The 20,961-nt window shown below is 34.5% G+C and overlaps 1 protein-coding gene across 6 annotated transcripts; it reads right to left on the minus strand.

The window, feature by feature from the left end:
* Positions 1–6,270: 6,270 nt before the first annotated feature.
* On the minus strand, positions 6,271–17,978 carry LOC123677160 (putative leucine-rich repeat-containing protein DDB_G0290503). Of its 6 annotated transcripts, none has more exons than XM_045613708.1 (8): positions 17,636–17,978; positions 15,922–16,800; positions 14,339–14,769; positions 14,042–14,283; positions 11,473–13,410; positions 11,057–11,355; positions 9,063–9,306; positions 6,271–8,975 (listed from the first exon to the last, which is right to left on the minus strand). In XM_045613708.1, the coding sequence occupies exons 2-8, from the start codon at positions 16,368–16,370 to the stop codon at positions 7,869–7,871; spliced, it is 4,710 nt and encodes a 1,569-aa protein (XP_045469664.1). In that variant the 5' UTR covers positions 16,371–16,800; positions 17,636–17,978; the 3' UTR covers positions 6,271–7,868. The 6 variants fall into 6 exon arrangements, with proteins under 6 accessions (XP_045469664.1, XP_045469660.1, XP_045469661.1 ...); XM_045613704.1 differs by having other exon boundaries at positions 11,057–11,358; positions 17,636–17,903; XM_045613705.1 differs by lacking the exon at positions 17,636–17,978 and adding an exon at positions 16,878–17,229 and having other exon boundaries at positions 11,057–11,358.
* Positions 17,979–20,961: the final 2,983 nt, after the last annotated feature.

Raw genomic sequence — 20,961 nt, forward strand, 5'->3', positions numbered from 1 at the left:
GTCTGCTTAGGTCTACATTGCTCTCAGTGAGTACCTAGGGCAACTTTTTCCACACTGGTTCTGGGAGTCGGTGCATCAGTTCCAGTGCAAATATGGCGGATAACAACAAGGTTTTTACTTTTTGTGAAGAGTTTTTAGATCCTCTTCATCTTTTAGCAGTGTAAATTTTTCACTGAAAAATTCGAATTCTTTGTAAAAAAATCCGCTAGTTCATTGAACCATATATTATTTAAAAAAACTCATAAAATTGACTTTTTTCATTCGCTCAATTCAAAGAAAACAATTGACTGGCTCTTTCTGGTTTACAACAAATATATATATGACCAATATTATATTCAACAATATTTGCAATATGGTTTTTCTGGTGCTGCCATCTAGCGTTAATATTTAACGAAATGGTTTGCCTTAGGTTCCTGCAATACATGTAGGTCATATACCTATAATATTATAGGTCTATGATGTAGGTCGATCGAGAGTTACAGGATTTTGAATCTAGAATATCAATAGCTTAAACACAATATTAGAAAAGATAATGAAATATTGGAATTCTAGTCGTGAACAGACTTTTTTCTGATGCAAGCAAAAAGTTACAAGACATATAATTCTCACAGTTTATTGCAATAAAAACAAAATATTTGTAGGATTGCATTCTTGAAGAGTTGAAATGAAAATGTTAATGCACATAATAAATCCCAGATTGAAAACATTTCTTGATTCTTAACGAATCAACATCACAACATATTTCATCACATTAAAGCATTCTCAATTGAATACATAAGCCCCTGAAAGCCTCAGAGTCTAGTGTCTCAGTGAGTAACTATGATAACCATATTTGAAGAATTCCATATCATAGACTTATAATAACATTATTATAGGTCTATGTTACATATCTTACCGGCCCGACATCTATTGCCTCAATCAGTATATCAAAAAAAAATCCGAAATATTTTAAAATCAGAAAAAAATCCGCCAATCGGATTTAAATCCGCTGGTTGGTACCACTGTTTCAGCGCATTAAACAGTTCTGACCACAGAATACTAAATATATTCTGACTTTCCGAACTCGCCCATAGGCGAATCAAGATGAGCGCTACGCCACCTGGTGACAATCAGAGTAACAAGACATGTTGGTAGGTAAAAACTTTTCAGTCTTCTATAGTGAACAAGTGTGTTACTGTCAGGGGCGGATCCAGGGGGGGGGCATGGGGGCCATGGCCCCCCCCTCGCGGACCTTATAAATTTAAAAATACATCCTGAATCATCGAAAACAATGCATATGGGCACTCAGAAGTGTGAAAGATTGGATATGATCTAGAATGGTTGAATGGATCTAAAGAGGTTGAATGGTTTGGCATTAATGCATATACACAGGACCATTTGCAGCAGTCTGAATGTTGAAAATACATATTATCCGAAGATACGCTAATCAAAAATAGGAGACCAGAATTTGTTATTGAATTTTTAATATTTGATCATATGTTTTCATTTAATAGGAATCCATTATTTTTTCAATGCTGGCTTTAGTTATTTGTATCTCGCGTTGTACAAGTCCGATCAGTTTCCACTATATGGCGTTAGAAAAATGAGATTTCGCACTACAAAATCATTCTGACAGTTTTGTGATGAGTTGACTCAGTCAAGTTTGAGCGCGCCACAAAGATAAACACAAGCAGAAAAAATACGCTATTTTTTATAGTTTTTCTTAGATAGAGGCAAAAAACAAGCCAAGCGGCTGAAAATGTGAATAGTGTTTATGGACCTGATACTGTAATAGCCAAACATGTGCAATTTTGGTTGCGTCGATTCCGTTCCGTAGTTTCGATGTCAAAGATGCACCACGCACTGAAAGGCCAACTGTCGTAAATATCGATAAAATCATGGACATTGTCTAGTCCTGTTTCGATTGCTCAAGAGCTTAAGAGTGCACAATAAACCGTTTGGAACACTATTTGCATAAGGCTGATCTCAAGAAGATGCTAGATATATGGGATCCACATGAATTAACGCAAAACACCGCATGGACCGAATTTCCACTGCGAATCACTGCAGAATCGCAACAAAATCGCCCCATTTTCGAAACGCTTGGTAACTTGTGATGAAAAGTGGATCATTTACGACAACGTCAAGCAAAAACGGTCGTGGTCGAAACGCGATGAGCCATCGGAAACGGCCGGGAAGATTTTGCTTTGTGTTTAGTGAGATTGACAAGGAATTATCTACGAAGAGCTGCTCCCCTAAGACACAACTGTGCACTTGGAACTGTAGTTATCAAACGAAACAGCGCATATTTGACCTAAACTGGATCATTCTAACTATGGTAATTGAAGCCTCGTTCTTTATGCAGAAATAATGGATTTCTTCTTACTACTCCTTATACTTTCATGCGCCTGAGTTTTCTTGTGAAATAAATTTACATATATTTATGAAATACATAAAATTTTTGGAACTTGTTTTTGTTCTACAAAAATTTTGGAAACTGAATATGATATGATTTACAAAAATCCATCTTTCTTTAAAAAAACTCTTGATCCAGTAGGTACAAAAAAAAAAATTCCGCCATTTTTCTAACCTATATGAGCCGTGACTTTCTATGGCCCCCCCCTCAAACATCGCCTGGATCCGCCCCTGGTTACTGTGTATATAATATTTTCATTTTAGGTAAAGGCGGTAGATATAATCATTTGTTTCAGTTCAGTCTAGTGATATTGAAAGTTATGCAAGGATGGAAGACTTCGAAAAATGACGAATAACAATCGTGTGCATATAATATGTGAACGGTTCATTCCACATTATTATACTACAGAATTCTAATAGTACCTTTTTTAGGTCCAAATGGCAAGACTGAGTTTAGTAGAATACTTGGGGTATCTTAAAGGCACAAACACTTCTAGAAGTGTTTATGAAAGTGAAGAAATTTCAAATGCTGGTCACATAATAAAAATGTTACATGTTATTTGCATGAATAATAAGCTTTAGTTGAAAGGTTTTTTACTTATCCGAATTGATCATTTCACGTTACCCTTCAATTATACAGTCCCAACAAAATATTACAAATGCTAATGTATTGAATATTTTTAGGAATACTACAGAAAGTCGCATATCCATTTTCATTTATCTATTAAGAGATAACTGAATTTACATAAAATGTTTCTAAAAATAAATTTATATAACTAGGTTACTTAAAACTACTCATATTGATACCTATTTATCGAATTATATTATTGCTTGGCTAACGAATCATCAAAAATAAATAGAATTCAATTGAAAATATTTCACTTATGAAATGTATTTATTTTGAATCAATGGCTCTTTGATAACTTGTTATCATTAAAGATCAGTTATTATTATTATATTCGGCATATTATACGACTATTCTAAAATAATTAAGATGTTATAGAGAAGTATCATCAGTGTGCCCTGAAAAAAACATATAGAATTTCAGAGTACATGTCCAAATATTTCTGAGGAATTTTTCCAATATTGTGTAAAGGTACCTTAGATTTGAAGACAATGTATCTTTGGCACAATTCTTGTGAAATGCCAAATAAAACAGATAATGTCACATATGAAAGATCACATTTCAATTTTGTTAAAACTAAAACAATACCCTGCTTGATTGTTAAACGATGTGATCTTTGATCACTGTAAACAGATTGTACTGCTTCTACTATTGTATCTAATAGTTTCATATTATTGAGACCAATAACACTGTTTAGAGCACTATCTGTTGTTATCAGGTCACACAAAGAAGATACTTTAAGAGTATTCACTTGCCCTTCGAAATCCTTAAAAGTTTTAGGCTCATTATAATCAGGCTGACCCTGAACAAGCTGTAATAGACCTTGTGCAGCTTCGATTTCATCTTGGGAAGTAGATTGTAGAGCAGGTTCGATTTCTTCACAAGAGCATTCTTCAGCAACAAGTTTTTCTTTGTTTCAATCTTTCAGATCTACTACTAGAACATTCAGGTTCCTCCTTTGTGGTAGTGGATCCAACTGGAAGATTTCTGGAAGGAACAGCAGTCTTTTTCAAAAATTTTTTCTGTGTAGAACTGTAATCTGTAAACGATCATTATTATTATTATTATCCCCATAAATATAATCTAAAATTTCATGTGCTATCAGTGCTTACCTCGATAAAAATAATCATCATCGATAAAATGCAGGGAACATACTTTCAAATTTCTTGTCACTGGTTTATCGATTTTGAATTTCAGTTGCAAAGCTTTTTGTCGATCCATCAGCACTTTACTCCCCAATTTTCCTTCCACCCAAACACGATATTTATTACCAGTTTGAGGGAAAGCATGGAACTTGATATTCGAACTTTTTTTTTTCCCAGGAAGAACACTGAGGAACTGAACAATAGCGCTTCGAAGGACTCATAACTATTGAAATGATTTAAAAAATATTTAAATATTTGTAGAATATCACACAAAAACAAAGCAAAATGCAAAAACCTCAGACGAATGAAAAGGACTGAGGCAAAAACCATGTCAACATTTCTAGTTACTCTGATTGTCACCAGGTGGCGTAGCGCTTATGTTGATTCGCCTATTGCCTCAATCAGTAAATCGAAAAAAAATTCGAAATATTTTAAAATCAGAAAAAAATCCTCCACAACCAAAAAATCCGAAAATCGGATTAAAATCCGCCGATTGGCACCACTGTTTTAGCACATTAAACAGTTCTGACTTTCCGAACTCGCCCAATAACGAAATATTATATTTCTATGGTTTTGGCCATAGACTAACTAAGTTTATCTATGGTTCTGGCCTTTGGGGAAAAAAGAGTAGTTTTCTATGCTATCTATGAGGTAAATTATTATCTATAGTTTGAAAAAATCTTGATCAATGACAAGGGAAGAACCAGCCTTGTGCCCACGCTGTGGAAAAAAATTGGAATGGAAACAACTAAATTTCAATGAAGCCGTGGAAATTTGTATTGACTTGAAGTGTCCCTTTCCTGCTGGTGCAAAATGTAGAGTAAGATCAAGACCTTTGAAGGACATACAAAAAGTTCCTGAACCATCTTCCAATATCGATGAACTTCTCGATCAACAACTGCAGAATTTAGAAAATGTTCCTTTAGGAGATATGGATGATTTCATCAGTGAACTAGATGACTTTCTTTTAGAAGTTCATGACAAGATCTGAAATTGTCTGGATGGCATGATTGTTACTGAAAAATCACAAGAAAGTGAGAAAAATAATTGCCTCCTAATCAATAATCTCCATTTTCTTAAATAGAAAATGATGACTAGCTCCTGAAGACGTTCTGATAGAAAAACAGTTGTATGTTCGACCTTATCCTGATAGGAGCTTTTCAGAGTTATTGAACCATTAGATAGATGAAGTAAAAAAATATATAATTAAATTATTATTGATTCTAATGCTTTTTTTTATATATTTTTTAATATAATTATCAATTGCAGTTGTTTATTTGAAATAAAAAATAAGTTCTAAGGGAACAAAGAAAACCATAAAATATTTTTTATCCTCCCAGAAATTAGATTTCTGATAATTTCAATAAATTTTACTGAATATAGTTGATGACTTCACCAATTGAAATAAATCAAACATGTAATTTTGATAATATACTTATATACTCACAAAAAAGTATCATTCTATTTAATGAAAGAGACCTAACAAAGCTGATTTCCACATTTAATCAAGCCCCTTGCTGGAGAAAAAAGAAAAAACTACGGATATTTATGTAGACATCTGTTACATCAAAAAATAAGTTCATTTTTTTTATTTCCTTGTACCAGAATCGGCATCTAGTACTTAGTACCATTTGTGAAATTATGATTGAAATTGAATGACAATTTAAAAACAAAATACAGGAACATTAGAAATTTGAATGTAATAAGTAAAAATAATTACAAATTTTAATAATGAAGATATATAAAATTAGTTCATCCTGTTACTCTCCTTCGCCATTTTGCAAAAATGCTACATAATAAACTTATTATTTGGCACCTAGAAAATTAATCCACTAAGATCTTATTGTAATTCTTATCCCGATTTTTAGGCGCATATGGAACTTCACGAAAACTCAGAACAATTCACCTATCATTTTGTTGCTGTACGTCACCACCTCTTGAAAGTGCTGGTAATATGTAATCAACAGCGAAACAATACTTATGAGTATGAAAATTTCTTTCTTTTTTTTAGTAAGTAGAAGCATATGCGGTATTTGCTTTTGATCTTTTTGATGATTGGAAGAAAGTTCAAAATAAATCAAGGTAGATGTATAGATAATACTGGAGGTTGAATAATGACTTTTTATTCTTTTCAAATACTTTCCTGGTAGGAACCAAAATTTCTGAGTCAGTCTTAATAATAATAATTATACCTCAGAAAATTATAATAATCTAAGTACATAAATAAAATATTTACAACAGAGGCTTTTTACAGTGTCATCAAAAGTGGCTTTATATACATGTGTCTGTAAAACTTGGTATCTATCGAATAACAATGACAAAAATTCAATAATTTATAAATTCACTTTACCATTCTCTGTACCTAATGTACTTCATCTCTTAAATTTTTAGCTCTAAAAACCAAATGACATATTAACACTGTTAAAAAGCAAAGGAGCCCAGTATAATCAGAATTCTAACATTTCAAAATAATCACAAATGAAACTAGAGATCTCCAATCCAATAAATTCACACAAAAATCGATATGAAAATTGAAAAAAATAAATAAGATCACAAAAGTAGCAATATACAAATAAAATTTCTATATTCTGAAAAACAATTATCAAAAAAATATTCAATTTAGAATTCTACTGGTAATAATATTGGTAAAAACACTAAATTTTAAAATACCTTCAAGTGTATTCTTACATTAGAAAATTATTTTGTGGTGTAAATTAAATTTTAAGGCTCTGTTGATTTCAGACTTCTTCATTTTGATTTATACAGAATTTACACTCAAATAAAAAATTATTCGAAATTAAAATTTACTTAAGAATTCTTGACATATTTTATGGAAATTAATACTGGGAAAGTCGCACATTTAAAAATGATACTAAAAATTTCCCTTAATAATATTGATATCAATTCTTGAAAAAAGTGTAATTCCAAGCAACAACATTAAAATTGTGTTAATGAATTAAGAGATTTCTCGAATTTTTCTTCATTTGGCATACTGGTCTAACCGAAAAAAAAACTACTGAATAATTTTTTTTTGCAAAAAAATATACAATATTTCATAAATTGGAAACCGGGTCCGATTATACTGATTTCCATTTATTTCAGGATTTTTGAGCAGACAGTTAATTATTACAGAAAAAATAAATTAAATCTCAGATTCAATTAGAGTACAAAATGTAGGCCAGTTGTTAAGAATGTAAAAATGCTATTTTGCAATTTGAACTTGAAAATAGGGAATTTTATAATCAAATCAGTCATTACAAATAACAAAGAAATATCAGTGAAGGGTGGTTCAAATTCTATGTCCAATGGTGAGATCTGCAGCATTTAGGAAAAATCCTCTGTAGATCTCATCATACAACCTGTATAAGGCATCAACTTATTAGGTAAAACAAAATCTATTTCAGTTTGTGTTCTTTAGATATACAAAGTTTTCATTTGTTAGGATTGTAGTTCTTTTACTAACAAAAGATGGGATATTAAATAATAAAATAGAACAATAACATAAATGAACAATAGGACAAAACTGTGCTAGATTTTAGAATTTGTGAAGAAAATTTAAGACAACCAAAATAAAGAATACTTGAAGTCTTAATACTCATTCACACTGTATTGAAAAACAAGTTGTCATAACAACTGGCCTACCTATAATAAGATTTCAAGATCACATTTCTGTAAAGTAAGGATCTGACATATTATACATATCGTCATGACAGTATGCTATCAAGATCTAATGCGGTATTTTGCTGCAAATTCAATATTGAATCAATGGCAGACTGCACTTGTTCATCCAAACTCTTACCCTCAATACCATCCTCGGTCTCTAAACAGTTATACATGTGCTGACCCTGACCTTCAAAGGTATTTTGATAACGATTCGTCATACACGACTGCCCAGTCATTGTCAAATGAGTATTTTGCGGTAAACTATTACTAACACTTTGTACAACATTATTAACACTATTATGTACACTATCTGTTGCCTTTTTATGATGTTTATCAACTCTAAACCTCTTGAGAGTCTCTAGGCGCGAATCGCTACTGGCCGAACGTTTGGCGGTTAAATGAGCGTTGTTGTTGGCATTTTCGTTGACAATCTGCTCCACAAAACTATGCTTGTTGTCTTCGCCAGGTAGACAACCAAGCTCACGTTGTATACTGGTCCACTCATCATACTCCTCATTATTCAAATGATTCACCTGATTTTGTATGTTTGAATGATGACTAGAAGTCATTTGCAGCTCACTCTGGCTAGATTGCATCTGGCTTTGAGCAGACTGAAGCGATGAATGATTAGATTGGTAGGATACAGAACTGCTCTGATTGAGATTGTCACCAGATTGATTATGATTTTGGTTGGATTGTTGGTGATTATGAGCTGAATGGTGACTCTGGCTTAGCTGAGTGTGAGCTTGAACATTCTGATGACCCGGGTTTACATGATGCCCTCCCCTATTCGGACCCTGACCAGTCTGATCATAGTTGTTGCTTTGAGAGTTTTGCTGCGAACCAGAAATCCTACCTAAAGGATATCCCTGAACCGGCAAATGTTGGTTGTGACTTATCTGATGGTGCCCTTGGCCATACTGATGTTGACTATGAGAACTTTGGTTCTGTTGATTGTTGTGGCTTTGCGGAATGTGCTGCTGAAATCTCATTGCCTGATGAGACTGAGACGGTTCTATCTCTTGCATCATATTGAGATCTAGAAATTGCGCTTCCTCAGCTTCTTGTCGAAGTTGCATCAGGGATTGTTGTTCATCAGCAAGAAATAATCTATCCAACATCATCAGCTCAGATGTTCGAACTTGTCTCTGTAAGAATTTTTGTTTAAGTTATACCTCTACATAGATGGTAATATAAAAGATTGCTTAGTAATAAAATTAAAAGGATTGGCTTACCTGGCTTTCTTTCATGAGAAGATATTTGTACTTGTCCTGCATTTTATCAAACTTGGCAATGAAGTGTTTTGCAGTGTGCTCAAATATTTCATCAGCTTTATTTAGATCTTTTTGGGATAAGACGGGCTGGTCCATACAGTGGTATCTTATTAATCTAATGCAAGCATCTTTCTTATCTTTGAATGGAGTTTGTACATCTGGTTTGACAGCACCTGCTTGATCTTGAGTTAGTTGAGCTTCAATACTGAAATTGTATAAGCGTTTGAAAGTGCTTTATTTAATTCAGTTAAGTCAGAAATTAAGATTTTATTATAAACTAGCTGCCAACCGTGACTTCTCATGTTCTGTCAGGCAACCCAAAATACATTCTTCGAAGTGTCAAATTATACTCTATTACTTTTCCGAAAATATCTAGTTGTATAAACCTTCTCATGACAGTAATGAACACAACACAAAAAAAAAATGATCCAACTTGGTGCAGTTGTTTGAACACGTGATGCCCTTACATAATATCCATAGATCCTCTTTTATATACCGAGTGGCCTACCCCAGACGCGGATCTCATTTTGAGGGGATAAATTAATATATTTTTGAAATCTTTTTTTGTGATGTGCATTAAGTAGTGAGAAGAACAATTTAAAAGTATTCTCATATAAACAGTGTGTTCGAAAACTAAGAAATAGTAACACCCTATATATTAATTCGAAAATGGAATCGCTAGCTCAAATAGAAATAATGACGAGTTTTTCAGATCACTTTATCCTTAGAAGCACCATTTACGAGAGAATGGCGAAAAATTGAAAATATGGAGTTTTTTAATTGGTAATTAATGAAGAAACCAACAAACAATTTTTTTAAAGTAGAAATATTAGCTACTTCTATGTAGAAAAAAAATTTCAACTCTGGATTATACAGAGCGATCATAATTGATATTAAAATATTAACTTTGGCCATTATTTGTAGTTGATGTTTGGATAATCCAGAGTTGCAATTTTTTTCTAAAGATATTTAGTATAGATAGTATAGATATTTCATTTTCAAAATTCACAAAACTGTTGAAAAAAAATGTTCATCTCTTTATGATGATACTGATGACCTACCCAGACATAAGCCTTGGGAGAATAAAGAGTTATAAACAAAAAAAAATTGGTTATTCATTTCCAATATCATCATAATTAGGTTTTGATAACTTTTGAGATCATGCAACACACAGTTAAAGTTAAACACGGAATATAATATAGAATATAAAAAATTTCACGTCATACACCTCAAACTAATTAACAAAATATACTATATCTATTGACCTATCTTTGTGAGTGAAATTGTTAACGCAGTAAGTAATGGAATTTTTAGGCAATTTTTCAACATCAATTTGGCATTTTTAGCCCGTATATAATGATTAATAGATCGAGCCCTTTTATATAAATGCTGGTTGATTAAATTTTTGCGCGATTAAATCTCCTGACCAAACACCACTTTCTACGGTGTCATCTGAAATCAATGGAGTATGAGGAGCCAATCAATATAAAAGAACAATTTATGCCACAAATGAACAAGGCATGTGATGGAATACAGAATGATCCCAATCTAATTCCAAAATTGGTTCTATAATAGACCAGAAGATCCAACAATTGTAAAAAAGCTGATGTCATTTTGAACACATCCCAAAAGTGTAATTGGAATTGAATTTTATCTTGATATCTTTTTCAAATCTATTATTCAGACTTATCCACATCATTTCATTAATAACCTTTTTTAGTCATTTTTTGTTATGAAGTTTGGTTCAGATATTTGCAGAACAATAAAGCAGACTTTTACTTTTCGAAAAAATGAAAAATCTATTTACCGATTAGGAATTTCAGCAAGAAAATGTTTTCGAAAAGTCTAATGTACAATTTGATTAACCATTAGAAAGTTTTTGGTCCGTTACTTTTGTTCAGGCTTTGAAAAGCACAATTTAACAATCAAATGGAGGATTATATAGAAATACTCACAGTTGTGCTTTCTTTACTATGGAATTATACTGCTGTTGAGGAGATAACTGCATTGGTGGAGGCATACTTGTGGAGACACTGACATTATTGGTTTTAGGAGTTACTGAATGATTGCTGTGATGTTGGTGTAGTTGATTTGAAACATTCTGTTGTTGAATAGTACCATGAGGTTGGTGGGTGTGTTGCAATGGGTTCTGTGCCAAATTGGAATTGGATTGTTGTTGCTGGTGCACATTCTCAGTTGAAGGAATCGAATTCGACATCCTAGGGCTTGGTAAGGCTTCTGAGGTCGGATTCTGCTGTTATTTCAAAAAAACTTCATTAACAGAACAATATGATATATCATAATTAGAAATATTGTATTGATTGTTGAAAAAATAGGTTTGATAATAAATACAAGACAAAACATTCTTTACCTGATATGTTGGCACTGGTTCTGTGGCGTTTCTTCTAACATTATTATTGCTGTGCTGCGGTATTGTTTGAACAGGACTAGGACTAGGAGGCTCAATCTTAACTGGGGTACTAGTTGGGGGAGGAGAATTCATACTGGACGGATTAATTATCGTCAAATGGTTGTTGTGATAATACACCTTATCAGGAGGTAAAAGTTTGCCAGTAGCTAATATCTTCTGCTGTTCTGTAAACAAACTCTTCAGGGCCTTCTGAATTTCATTATTGCTGCTAGATGATAATTGACTAGAAGATAAAGCTTGTATTTCCATCTGGATTTTCTTCAGTAGCTGCTGCTTTTGGGGAGTCAACTGTATTGTATGTATCCTCTGATGTTGAACATTGGGGGGCGGAACATTATTAGTTACGATATTGATATTATTGCTTTCTTCCAAAAGTTGACCAAGAAGCTTATCAACCTCTTGATTACTGTTGGATTCATTATTTTGAGTATTAGGCATTACTTTGTGCTGATTTTGTGTTTTATTCTTCTCCATTGATTTCTGAGGAGTTTGTACCATTGGTTGAGGTTGCACCATAGCAGAAGGTTGTGAAGGCTTCTGAGGCTGAATAGGCTGGGGTTGAACTGGTTGAGCTTGGATTATATTCTTAGGTGGACTATGCAGAGAGCTTTTAACCTCTTTATGTACCTGATGGTTAATGGTAATTACAGGTTTAACAGATTCAATATTTTCTTGAGACAGACTTTTAACAGCTTGAATTTTGTGTACTTTTTTCACCGGCTTAATCTTTGGTGACAATTTCTTCTCAGGAATGAAATTATTATCATTTTGTTTATTCATTTGGTTCGACCTCGGCATGAAAATGGTCTGCCCATTAACAGTTAACTGACCATTCCTCTTCAGTTGTTCTAATTGATCAGGTGTTAAGTTCACAACATAAGAAGTCGGTTGCTGCTGATTACCACTACCTTCCATATTCTGTTGATTCTGATGCACTGACTGAATAGGTAATTGTGAATGCATCTGCTGGGAATTCAAAGTCTGCATAGGTTGAACGGCCTGGATAGGTTGAGGTTGAACAGGCTGAGGATGAACCGTTTGCACAGGCAATTGGGATTTTTGAAATGGCTGCACTTTCAATACTGGCTGTGAATGAGTCTGGTGAGAATGAACACTATGTTGGACATTCTGAACCGGCGATTGCTGCGGTAATGAAGTCAACGTCTGAATGGGCTGATGAGTTGTTTGGACATTTTGGATACTCTGTGGTTGATGGTTTTGAATTGTATGATTTTGTTGTTGCTGTTGCAGCAAATTATGAATCTGTCCCTGCAATTGCGACTGTAAACTATGAACGTGAGATTGAATGGAATGAACAGCAGGTTGAACTTGAGAAGACATGCTATGGATCGGTTGAGGTTGTACAATTTGCATCGGTTGTTGTATTGCAGTAATAGGCTGACTTTGAACAGTCTGATGCTGTATGGTCTGCTGGACTGTTTGCTGTTGTATCTGAGGCTGCAGCGCTTGTATTGAATGTTGAACTGCTTGAGGTTGAACAGTCTGTTGTTGGACTGTTTGGATTGTTTGGCTTTGGACTGTTTGTTGCTGAATAGTCTGCACACTCTGCTGTTGGATTGTCTGAACAGTTTGCTGAACAGTCTGTTGGTCGATGGAAGGTTGAAGTACGAGTCCTCCATTTAATCCTATGATTCCTTGAAGAATGAGCTGAGACTGAAGATCATGGTTCATTGTAGGATCATGCTGAAGAACAAATCGGCCATCTTCGCCCATGGCCAACTTAAAACCGCCACTGCTCCTCTGCACCATCAAGCCATTGTTAAAAGTAAAATTGGGGGTTATGAAGGGACTGAAATGTCCAGAAGATTGGGAGGTATTATTTGAGATCATTCCACTTTGGAAATTTTGATTGAGAACCTGAAATATATAAATTATTATAATAAAAGTGTTTTTTTTCTCTAATTATTCACAAATTTTATTATTAGATAAATAAATAAAAATTTCAAGCAAACATACATAAAAGTTTCATTGTTTTCAGTACTATTATAATCATCCATTTTCATTGAATGTTTGCTTAGAATATAAACCAAAGTCAAGTCCCTGCTGTCTTTTGACTGTGTTGATTCAAAAAACACCAATAAAATGCTTGCAATGGCTTGGCTGATGAAAAGAATAGGATTAACGAAAAATAAGCTTAGGTAGGTAATCCTACTTTGAGAGAAGACAAGAAATGTTTTAATTATTTCACTAAGCTAATCCTATTTCCTATTATAACAAGACAATCAATGTTGCATTTTAACAGTTTATGATTATCAAGGTAAATCAAAACAATTTAGATAGTATGAAAATAGTTTTTTATTTTAATTCAATGAATGACTTTAATGCTTGCACATTTTGCTTTATCAACTTCCATTAATACTTGTTTTAATAAAAATATCCTGACATAAATGAGAAAAATTTTTCAAAATATCTTTCTATATATGATATGAAATCAAAGTTTCCAGGACAAAATATGGTACAAGATGCAACAATTATAAAAAATTCCTACCTGTACTACAGGTGTAGCTGCCGCGTTAATTGTTGGTTGAGTAAGTCCTTGAATTTGTAAACCCCCCATTTTCTTCCCTTCTGTCTGGTGGATGATATTTTGTGCCTGCAGAGTGTTCGCTTGTATTGTGCTTGCCTGCATCTGTATTTGTTGAGGTTGAGGCGTTGTAGATCCAGTATTGTGCTCACTTTCACTCTGCGAAGTGTCACTTTCGAATTGTATATCATCCTCGTCACCAATTCCTGCAGCAAAATTAATTTAGAATGATTCATAACTATACCAATTGTTGATACTCACCAGATAATTTCATCAAATTGGCTAAATCCAACCTTTTTTTAACCTTAGCCTTTGGCTTCCTCTTGATCTGATTCTGCGCTTGCTGCTGAGATCCTTGCGCAGATAAAGTGGTCGAATTGTTCATAGGAATATTGCTCATCTGTACATAGGTTGGACCTGAGTTACTTGGGGCTAGCTGAACACTATTGGTAAGTACCCTAACCATAGGTTGAGACCTAGGTTGTTGAAGTTGGATTATTTGCTGACTCCCTTGCTGAAGAATCAAACCTTGTGGTGTTGCAGTTTGCATCTTATGCCCAGATTGTGGTTTCAAAATAAACTGTACTCCTGGTGTGGCAGCTAGCATGGGCATCTGGTTGAGCAACAAGGGTTGTGCAGATTGCATTAAGGTTGCTTGTTGGTGAGTATTTGTTGGTATCATAATTTGAGGACTGCGAAAATAAAGATCTCTTATTTCTCATTGAAATGCCCCTCAATGATGTTATCATAACTATATATTGCACAATATGGAACATTTACTGAAGAAAGAATTTGGTGATATTTAGCCATTGTTCAGGCAATATTTTTGTTCCTCAATTTACACTTAGGGTCAGAATCAGTTTGGAATCATAATGTTGGTAAAAAACTCAGGTACATCAATTTAAAATATTATTTCTGACATTTATGTATAATGTAAAATTAAAAAAGATGTCTTTGTCTTTGTATATTATTTTTAGATATTTGAAGAAAAAAACACAAAAAAGAACGAAAGGATTCATTTTTAATATCTGAAAATTCTTTTCAATGTGTAGATTTGAGATTATGTAGAGAATATGTAGGAGTTAGGAGAGCCGATGTCCCTTGTTAATTTGTCCCATCTCCACTTCAGATAGAGAACTGTTAATTTTTTACTAAACAATGAATGGATGGACAGTCCCCTTAAACCGAAAATTTCTTACTCGGTTCCAGGTTTGAACTCCCAACCTTCGGCTTAAGAATATGGGGTCCTACACACTAGGCCAACCGATCATCAGTATTGTATTAGTGATGGACTTAATATTTGCTATTTATTAATTTAAAGCTTTAGAAAATACTGGGACTTCAGCAACTTGAAGTAAAAGGCAAACCTCAGGTTGCTGAAATCCTAATATTCCCTAAACCATTTTTGTTTTCATATATGTATAGACCAATTTCAAAAAAATGGGAAACTATGTATCTCTTTTGCGAGTTTTTTGTACGAAATTAATGAAGTTAGATATGTAATCAACTTAGACTATATATTCTTCAAACAGAAGAACTCTTTTGGAATAACTAGAGAATCTACTTTGTTTTATAGAAATATACCTCTCAAATAAGAGTGAGAATAATGGGCCAATTTTCTTTATTTTTTGGAATGTAGATCATTGCTTCATAGAAAAAATGAAAATTTTAACGTTATCATTGAATACTATTAATAGCATAATTTGTCCTAAAATGTTCAACTCAAGATTTATGTAGATCTTATTCAACAGTTTGAAAATGAAAGCCTACATTTAAGAAGAATATAGTAAAATTTGGTATGTGATTGAATATATTTTCATCTCAAAAAGGAAGGGTGAGCTTACCTGACACTGGCCTTAGGACTCTGCTGTGGACTTCCACTAGGTTTAGGTAAAATATTCAGATGTGGCTTGAGTTTTATAATGTTTTGTTGCTGCTGCTGTATAGGTCTTGCCAGTAGTTGGTGATTATTATGGATAATCTGCATCACAGGAAATGTTTGGGGTTGCGGCGTAGGTGGCTTCAAACTAGGCGACGGTGACTTCAAACTAGCAGGTGAAGAGTAAGGGGAAGCAGGATATACTGGGCTTGAATTTGTATTGGAATATGCTGGTGACATACTGGTAACGATCTGGGGTTTCTTCACTAAATTCAAGTTATTAGAGCCAACTACGGTGCAATTTGTACTCAAACATTCGTAGTCGATTTTATCATGCTTGATATTATGGAAATTAGTAGAATTCTTCGGGGACTTACACATCTTTTGACCAGGCTTCAAGGGAGTCTGAGACATGTTTCCAATACACACTTGTAGGATTAATTACAATCCACTCACAATTAATTTTTATCCAAATACAACATTTCAGAACTCAACTTCACTTATATAAATTATTTTTACACGGAATGTTCTTTGTATGAGTTATCGGATAAACCGATACTGTCTTTGTTTAGGCATATTTAAAACTTAAGGAAATTTTCAAAGGGTCCGTTGCAACACTGTAAACACTCATCCAAATTCGAATAAGGCCATTTTTTCGTTGAAAAAATCGAAGAACACTACCAATGAAGAAAGCATTATATCCAAGAGTAAAATGTAGCCATGTTTTTATGGAATTCCAAACGTCGTTGAATGGAAAATCTCTCAAAAACTTTTTCTTCCTTAGTTTTCATTGAAAAGTATTGCAGTTATTTACTACGAATTTGAAGATATATCCATGTAATTCCTGAAACAAACGAACAAAAACTTATATCCAAACATAACCTCTACGATTAATGTCAAATTTATCAAGTTTTCACGCACTTTTCGCACTTAAAACATCGAAATCCATGAATGGGAAGGTGTAAACAACGATAATAAGGATTGTAGGGAAATGCAGAATGTCAATATTATTTGTTTATAAACAATTTGCAAATTTGCAATCACACATAACTAATCATCGAACCGCCATCTTTCCGATGCACCTTTTTTCTTGCTTCCCCTCAACACCTTTCCCCACCTCAGGCGTTAAAAATGGAATAGTCCAATCGGCATATGAAGAAGATCGAATCTTCAAACTTCCCTTTAAGTCCTTTGATTTGTTTGAGTGCTAATATGCTATCATCGGTTTCATTTTCATTTCAAATTCCACGCCCCCAAACATAATCATTGAATTATGTAATAAAAAATCATTTATCACCTTGCTGAATTAACAGGAGTAGTGGGGTGAGAACAAATGAAAGTCAAAGGTGGAGGGGGAAGTGTATGTTGAAAATAGTAGAATACACCGGAAAACAAGGGAAATTACAACAATTAAAGTCTCCTGCTCATCTGAGAAAATAAATACATAAATAGCTAATCGATTCATCAGAAATCTCGATTGTAATTAGGAAAATCAATATAAATCTTAGGTTATAAAATAGTTTTATGAAAATATAAGCAAATTGAATGGCAGGTAAATAGACTTAGATATCTGCTTTTATTTTAAATTCACGTAGAATTTTATGTATTTTGATGACCTCTTCATCCCTATATATCCTTCCCAACGGTTTTCAAGTTAAAATGTATAAAATTCTACGTACCTTTACTATTTTCACTGCACCAGCAAAAACGGGGTTCAAGACAGATGTAGCAGGGATATGCGTATTTTGATTGGTTGAGATGAAGCGTCATTTGATACACAAAAAAATAAGTTTTATAACGGAGAGGTTAAAATGCGATAACTTCCGATTTTCGCCTTTATGTCACCTTGGGATTTGGATGTAAAGAAGCCGCCTTTTTGTTGAAAGTAATCGTTCTGTAAATATGTATATGAGATAATAATGTTTTGTCATTTATTCACAGTGATTTAAGACATCTTTAAATAATAATAGTATTATATTCAGCAGCGTGATTTTGATCATGAGTGATGACATGAACAAAGGTGTATCATGTTAACTAGGTCAAAATTCCTATAAAACAAAAGAAGGCGGAGAATACTGAACAGAACTTGGTTAAACGTCAATAAGTTGATGGTCGAATGATAAGACCTTTAATTATTCGATTTAACGTAGGTAATCCTAAAGAGATTGCTGATTTTTCCCGGAAAATATGGCAAATGGGATCAGGATGTGCTTGTATACGGAATAGTTTTGGGAAATTCAAGATATTTTAAATAATATGGGTATTCATCAAAATTGCAATCTAGTGAAGGACAAAGACAAAAGTATGATTTTGTTTATTGATTGACATTCAAAAGCGACGTGTGTAGTATCCGTTCCCTGTTGCCCTGTTCACAAGTATCCTACCAGTGGCGTACCATAATGATATGCGAAAGGAATTCAATTTTAATCATGTAGATATATTTTCAATTTTTCACAGGTCAAACCTTTCCGATAATGCCATTGGATTTTAGTTTCCTGGGTAAATTTCTGTAACAACAAATTTAGAAATAAAAAAAAAATTATCAAAGTTAATACTACGAGTGCTTTAAATATTATGGATAATTTTTTCTTTTCCACGAAAACTTGTTTATTTGTCAAAAACATGAAAACAAACCGATTGATAAAATCACGTCCGTTAGGACAATGGATTTTATCTATATTCCGTTTGTTTGAATGTTTTTGCCTCAAATAAATCAATTTGAGTGATGAAAATAAAAAATTATCCGATAAAATTTGAAGAACGAGTTGTATTTGAGAAATTATTTTTTTCAACGATTTAAGGTATAAACAGACCAACGCAGACTGCGGGAGCGGGAGCGGTAACGAAAATTTTGCAGGATGGAAATCAACGGCGGGATATGAAGGAGTGCATACCGGTACGAATAGAACGCATGCGAATTGCGGACTGTCTGCGAATTAATTTCGGTTCGCAGCGTGAAGTGTTTTCCCGCAGTTCGCACAGTAGTTTTGTCTTATTATTAGATGCTTTCTAGTAAAGTGACAGAATAGAATAATACCTCTCTATTCTGTGGTAAAGTGCGTGTCAACCCGGGGCTCGGCGCACTAGAGCTTCGAGCCCTTGCTATGAGTGGAACGCGCCAAAACGAAACTATCAAATTGAATGTAAACAAACCAGCTGTCTCGTACTTCATGCGAAGTAACGGTCTTCTTTCTCTCTCACACCTGTCAGGGGAAAGGGGAAGGCAACGCGAGGGCTCGAAGCCCTGTTTACTGGAACAGTACAAGCATAGTATAAGGAATGGATAGTAAGCCAACCGCCGTTTGACGGCAAGGAACTGGTCACTTGGGGTCGCTACTGTAGTTGGATCCGGTGTTTTACGGGTTGCATATATCGAACACTATTGACTACCCAAAGTGGAAAAGTAACTCGATAATAGATGGCGCTGAATCATGAGCTATAGATGGCGCAGAAATAATACGATAATTCATTCAGTGGCGTGGTTGAAAAGGGGTCGCATGACATTGCCAACAATTTTTATGTTATTATTAAGTTACCACTACATTTGAATATTCGAATATTCATTGAATATTTATTCGAATAATTGCGTTTTGCATTACGATGAAAGTTTGAATGATCACTTAACTCTCTATTCAGGAATAGTTAAAACAAATTGATTCCTTATACTATGGTACATGGTACAAGTGCACTTCGGTACGCTTCGGAGCTGTACCGAGGAGCTCCTAACGTTGGCTGGAAGCTGGAATCTGGAAAGCACCTCTTATGCTATTATCGCGTTGGTGTGCATGCTATGCAATCTGCCCGCTGCCGCATCTAACGAATCGCTCCCTTTCCGGCTCCTGCAGTCTGCGTTGGTCTGTTTATACCTTTAAACTTATTCTCTTGGGTGATGGCACTGAATCAGTTTGTATTCATTTTTCAATAATGTCGAATTCTAAGTAAATGTGTATCCTCGGGCATTTTAGTCGTAGTCGCAAGTTTTTCTAATAAGGGGTTTGCGTGATTTTTCATTTTATTGAAGGTCTTCACACCTAGGTCTATCAGATGGTCGTCTAGGAATGGTATTTGCGGGTCTTTATGCATCCATAAGTTGCTGACAAACCATGGTGCATTTACGGCTCGTTTCAGGATCCTATTCTGCATGACTTGAAGTTTCTGCAGATGGATCTTCGCGGCTTATGCCCAAGCCGGGCATGCGTATGTCATGATCGGCTGAATGGTGGACTTATAGAGAAGAAGCTTGTTGGAAACAGATATTTTGCTACTTTCGCAAAGTAGCGGTTGCATCGATGGCTTCTTGCATTGCAGGTACTGCCATTTGGGACACCACGAACCGGCAAGATTGGCGATATCGTCAGCGTAAAGTGCCATGGAGGTTTTTTCTGCTTTTGGCATGTCGGATACATATAATGTCAACAATAACGGAGACAGCAAAGATCCTTGCGGAATTCCGGCAAAAAGAGATCTCTCTGAAGACAGTACTCCGTCAACTTAGGCTTCAAACTATATTCGTCAGTTGGTCAAGTGAGTGATGTCGTCCGGTCCTGATGCCGTTTTCACTTTGCTTGGCATTATAGTGTTCTGGATTTTCTGAACAGGTGTGAAACCGTTGCTTTCTTTTTCAAGTCTATTCTCACTTTGCGACTGAACGTCCTCGATGCGGTCCAAATTCGCATTGTTATAATTAGGGCTGCATTGGATTTCGAGGTTATTTGCGAAAGCTTCAGCATTTTCTTCTGAGCTATATACCATTCCTTGTAGACCGTAAATGGTGGTTTCCTTTCTGAGCGCTGTGATTTGGCCATACGCTGTTGTCTTCCTTGGAAAGAGAGATTAGTTTCCCTCCCATAGATCACTTCGGACTTTTCTGAGAGCCTCTTTGACACATGTGATTAAACACTCGACAGTCCTCAGGGCTGAGTTTGTTCTGAGCTCCTTGATATCTTCTGGGATCGACCCATGTCAACTTTTCCAGATGTAGAGTACGTGTTGAGCAGAAATCTAA

This window comes from Harmonia axyridis, chromosome 3, assembly GCF_914767665.1.
Source record: "Harmonia axyridis chromosome 3, icHarAxyr1.1, whole genome shotgun sequence".
Taxonomy (NCBI): Eukaryota; Metazoa; Arthropoda; class Insecta; order Coleoptera; family Coccinellidae; genus Harmonia; species Harmonia axyridis.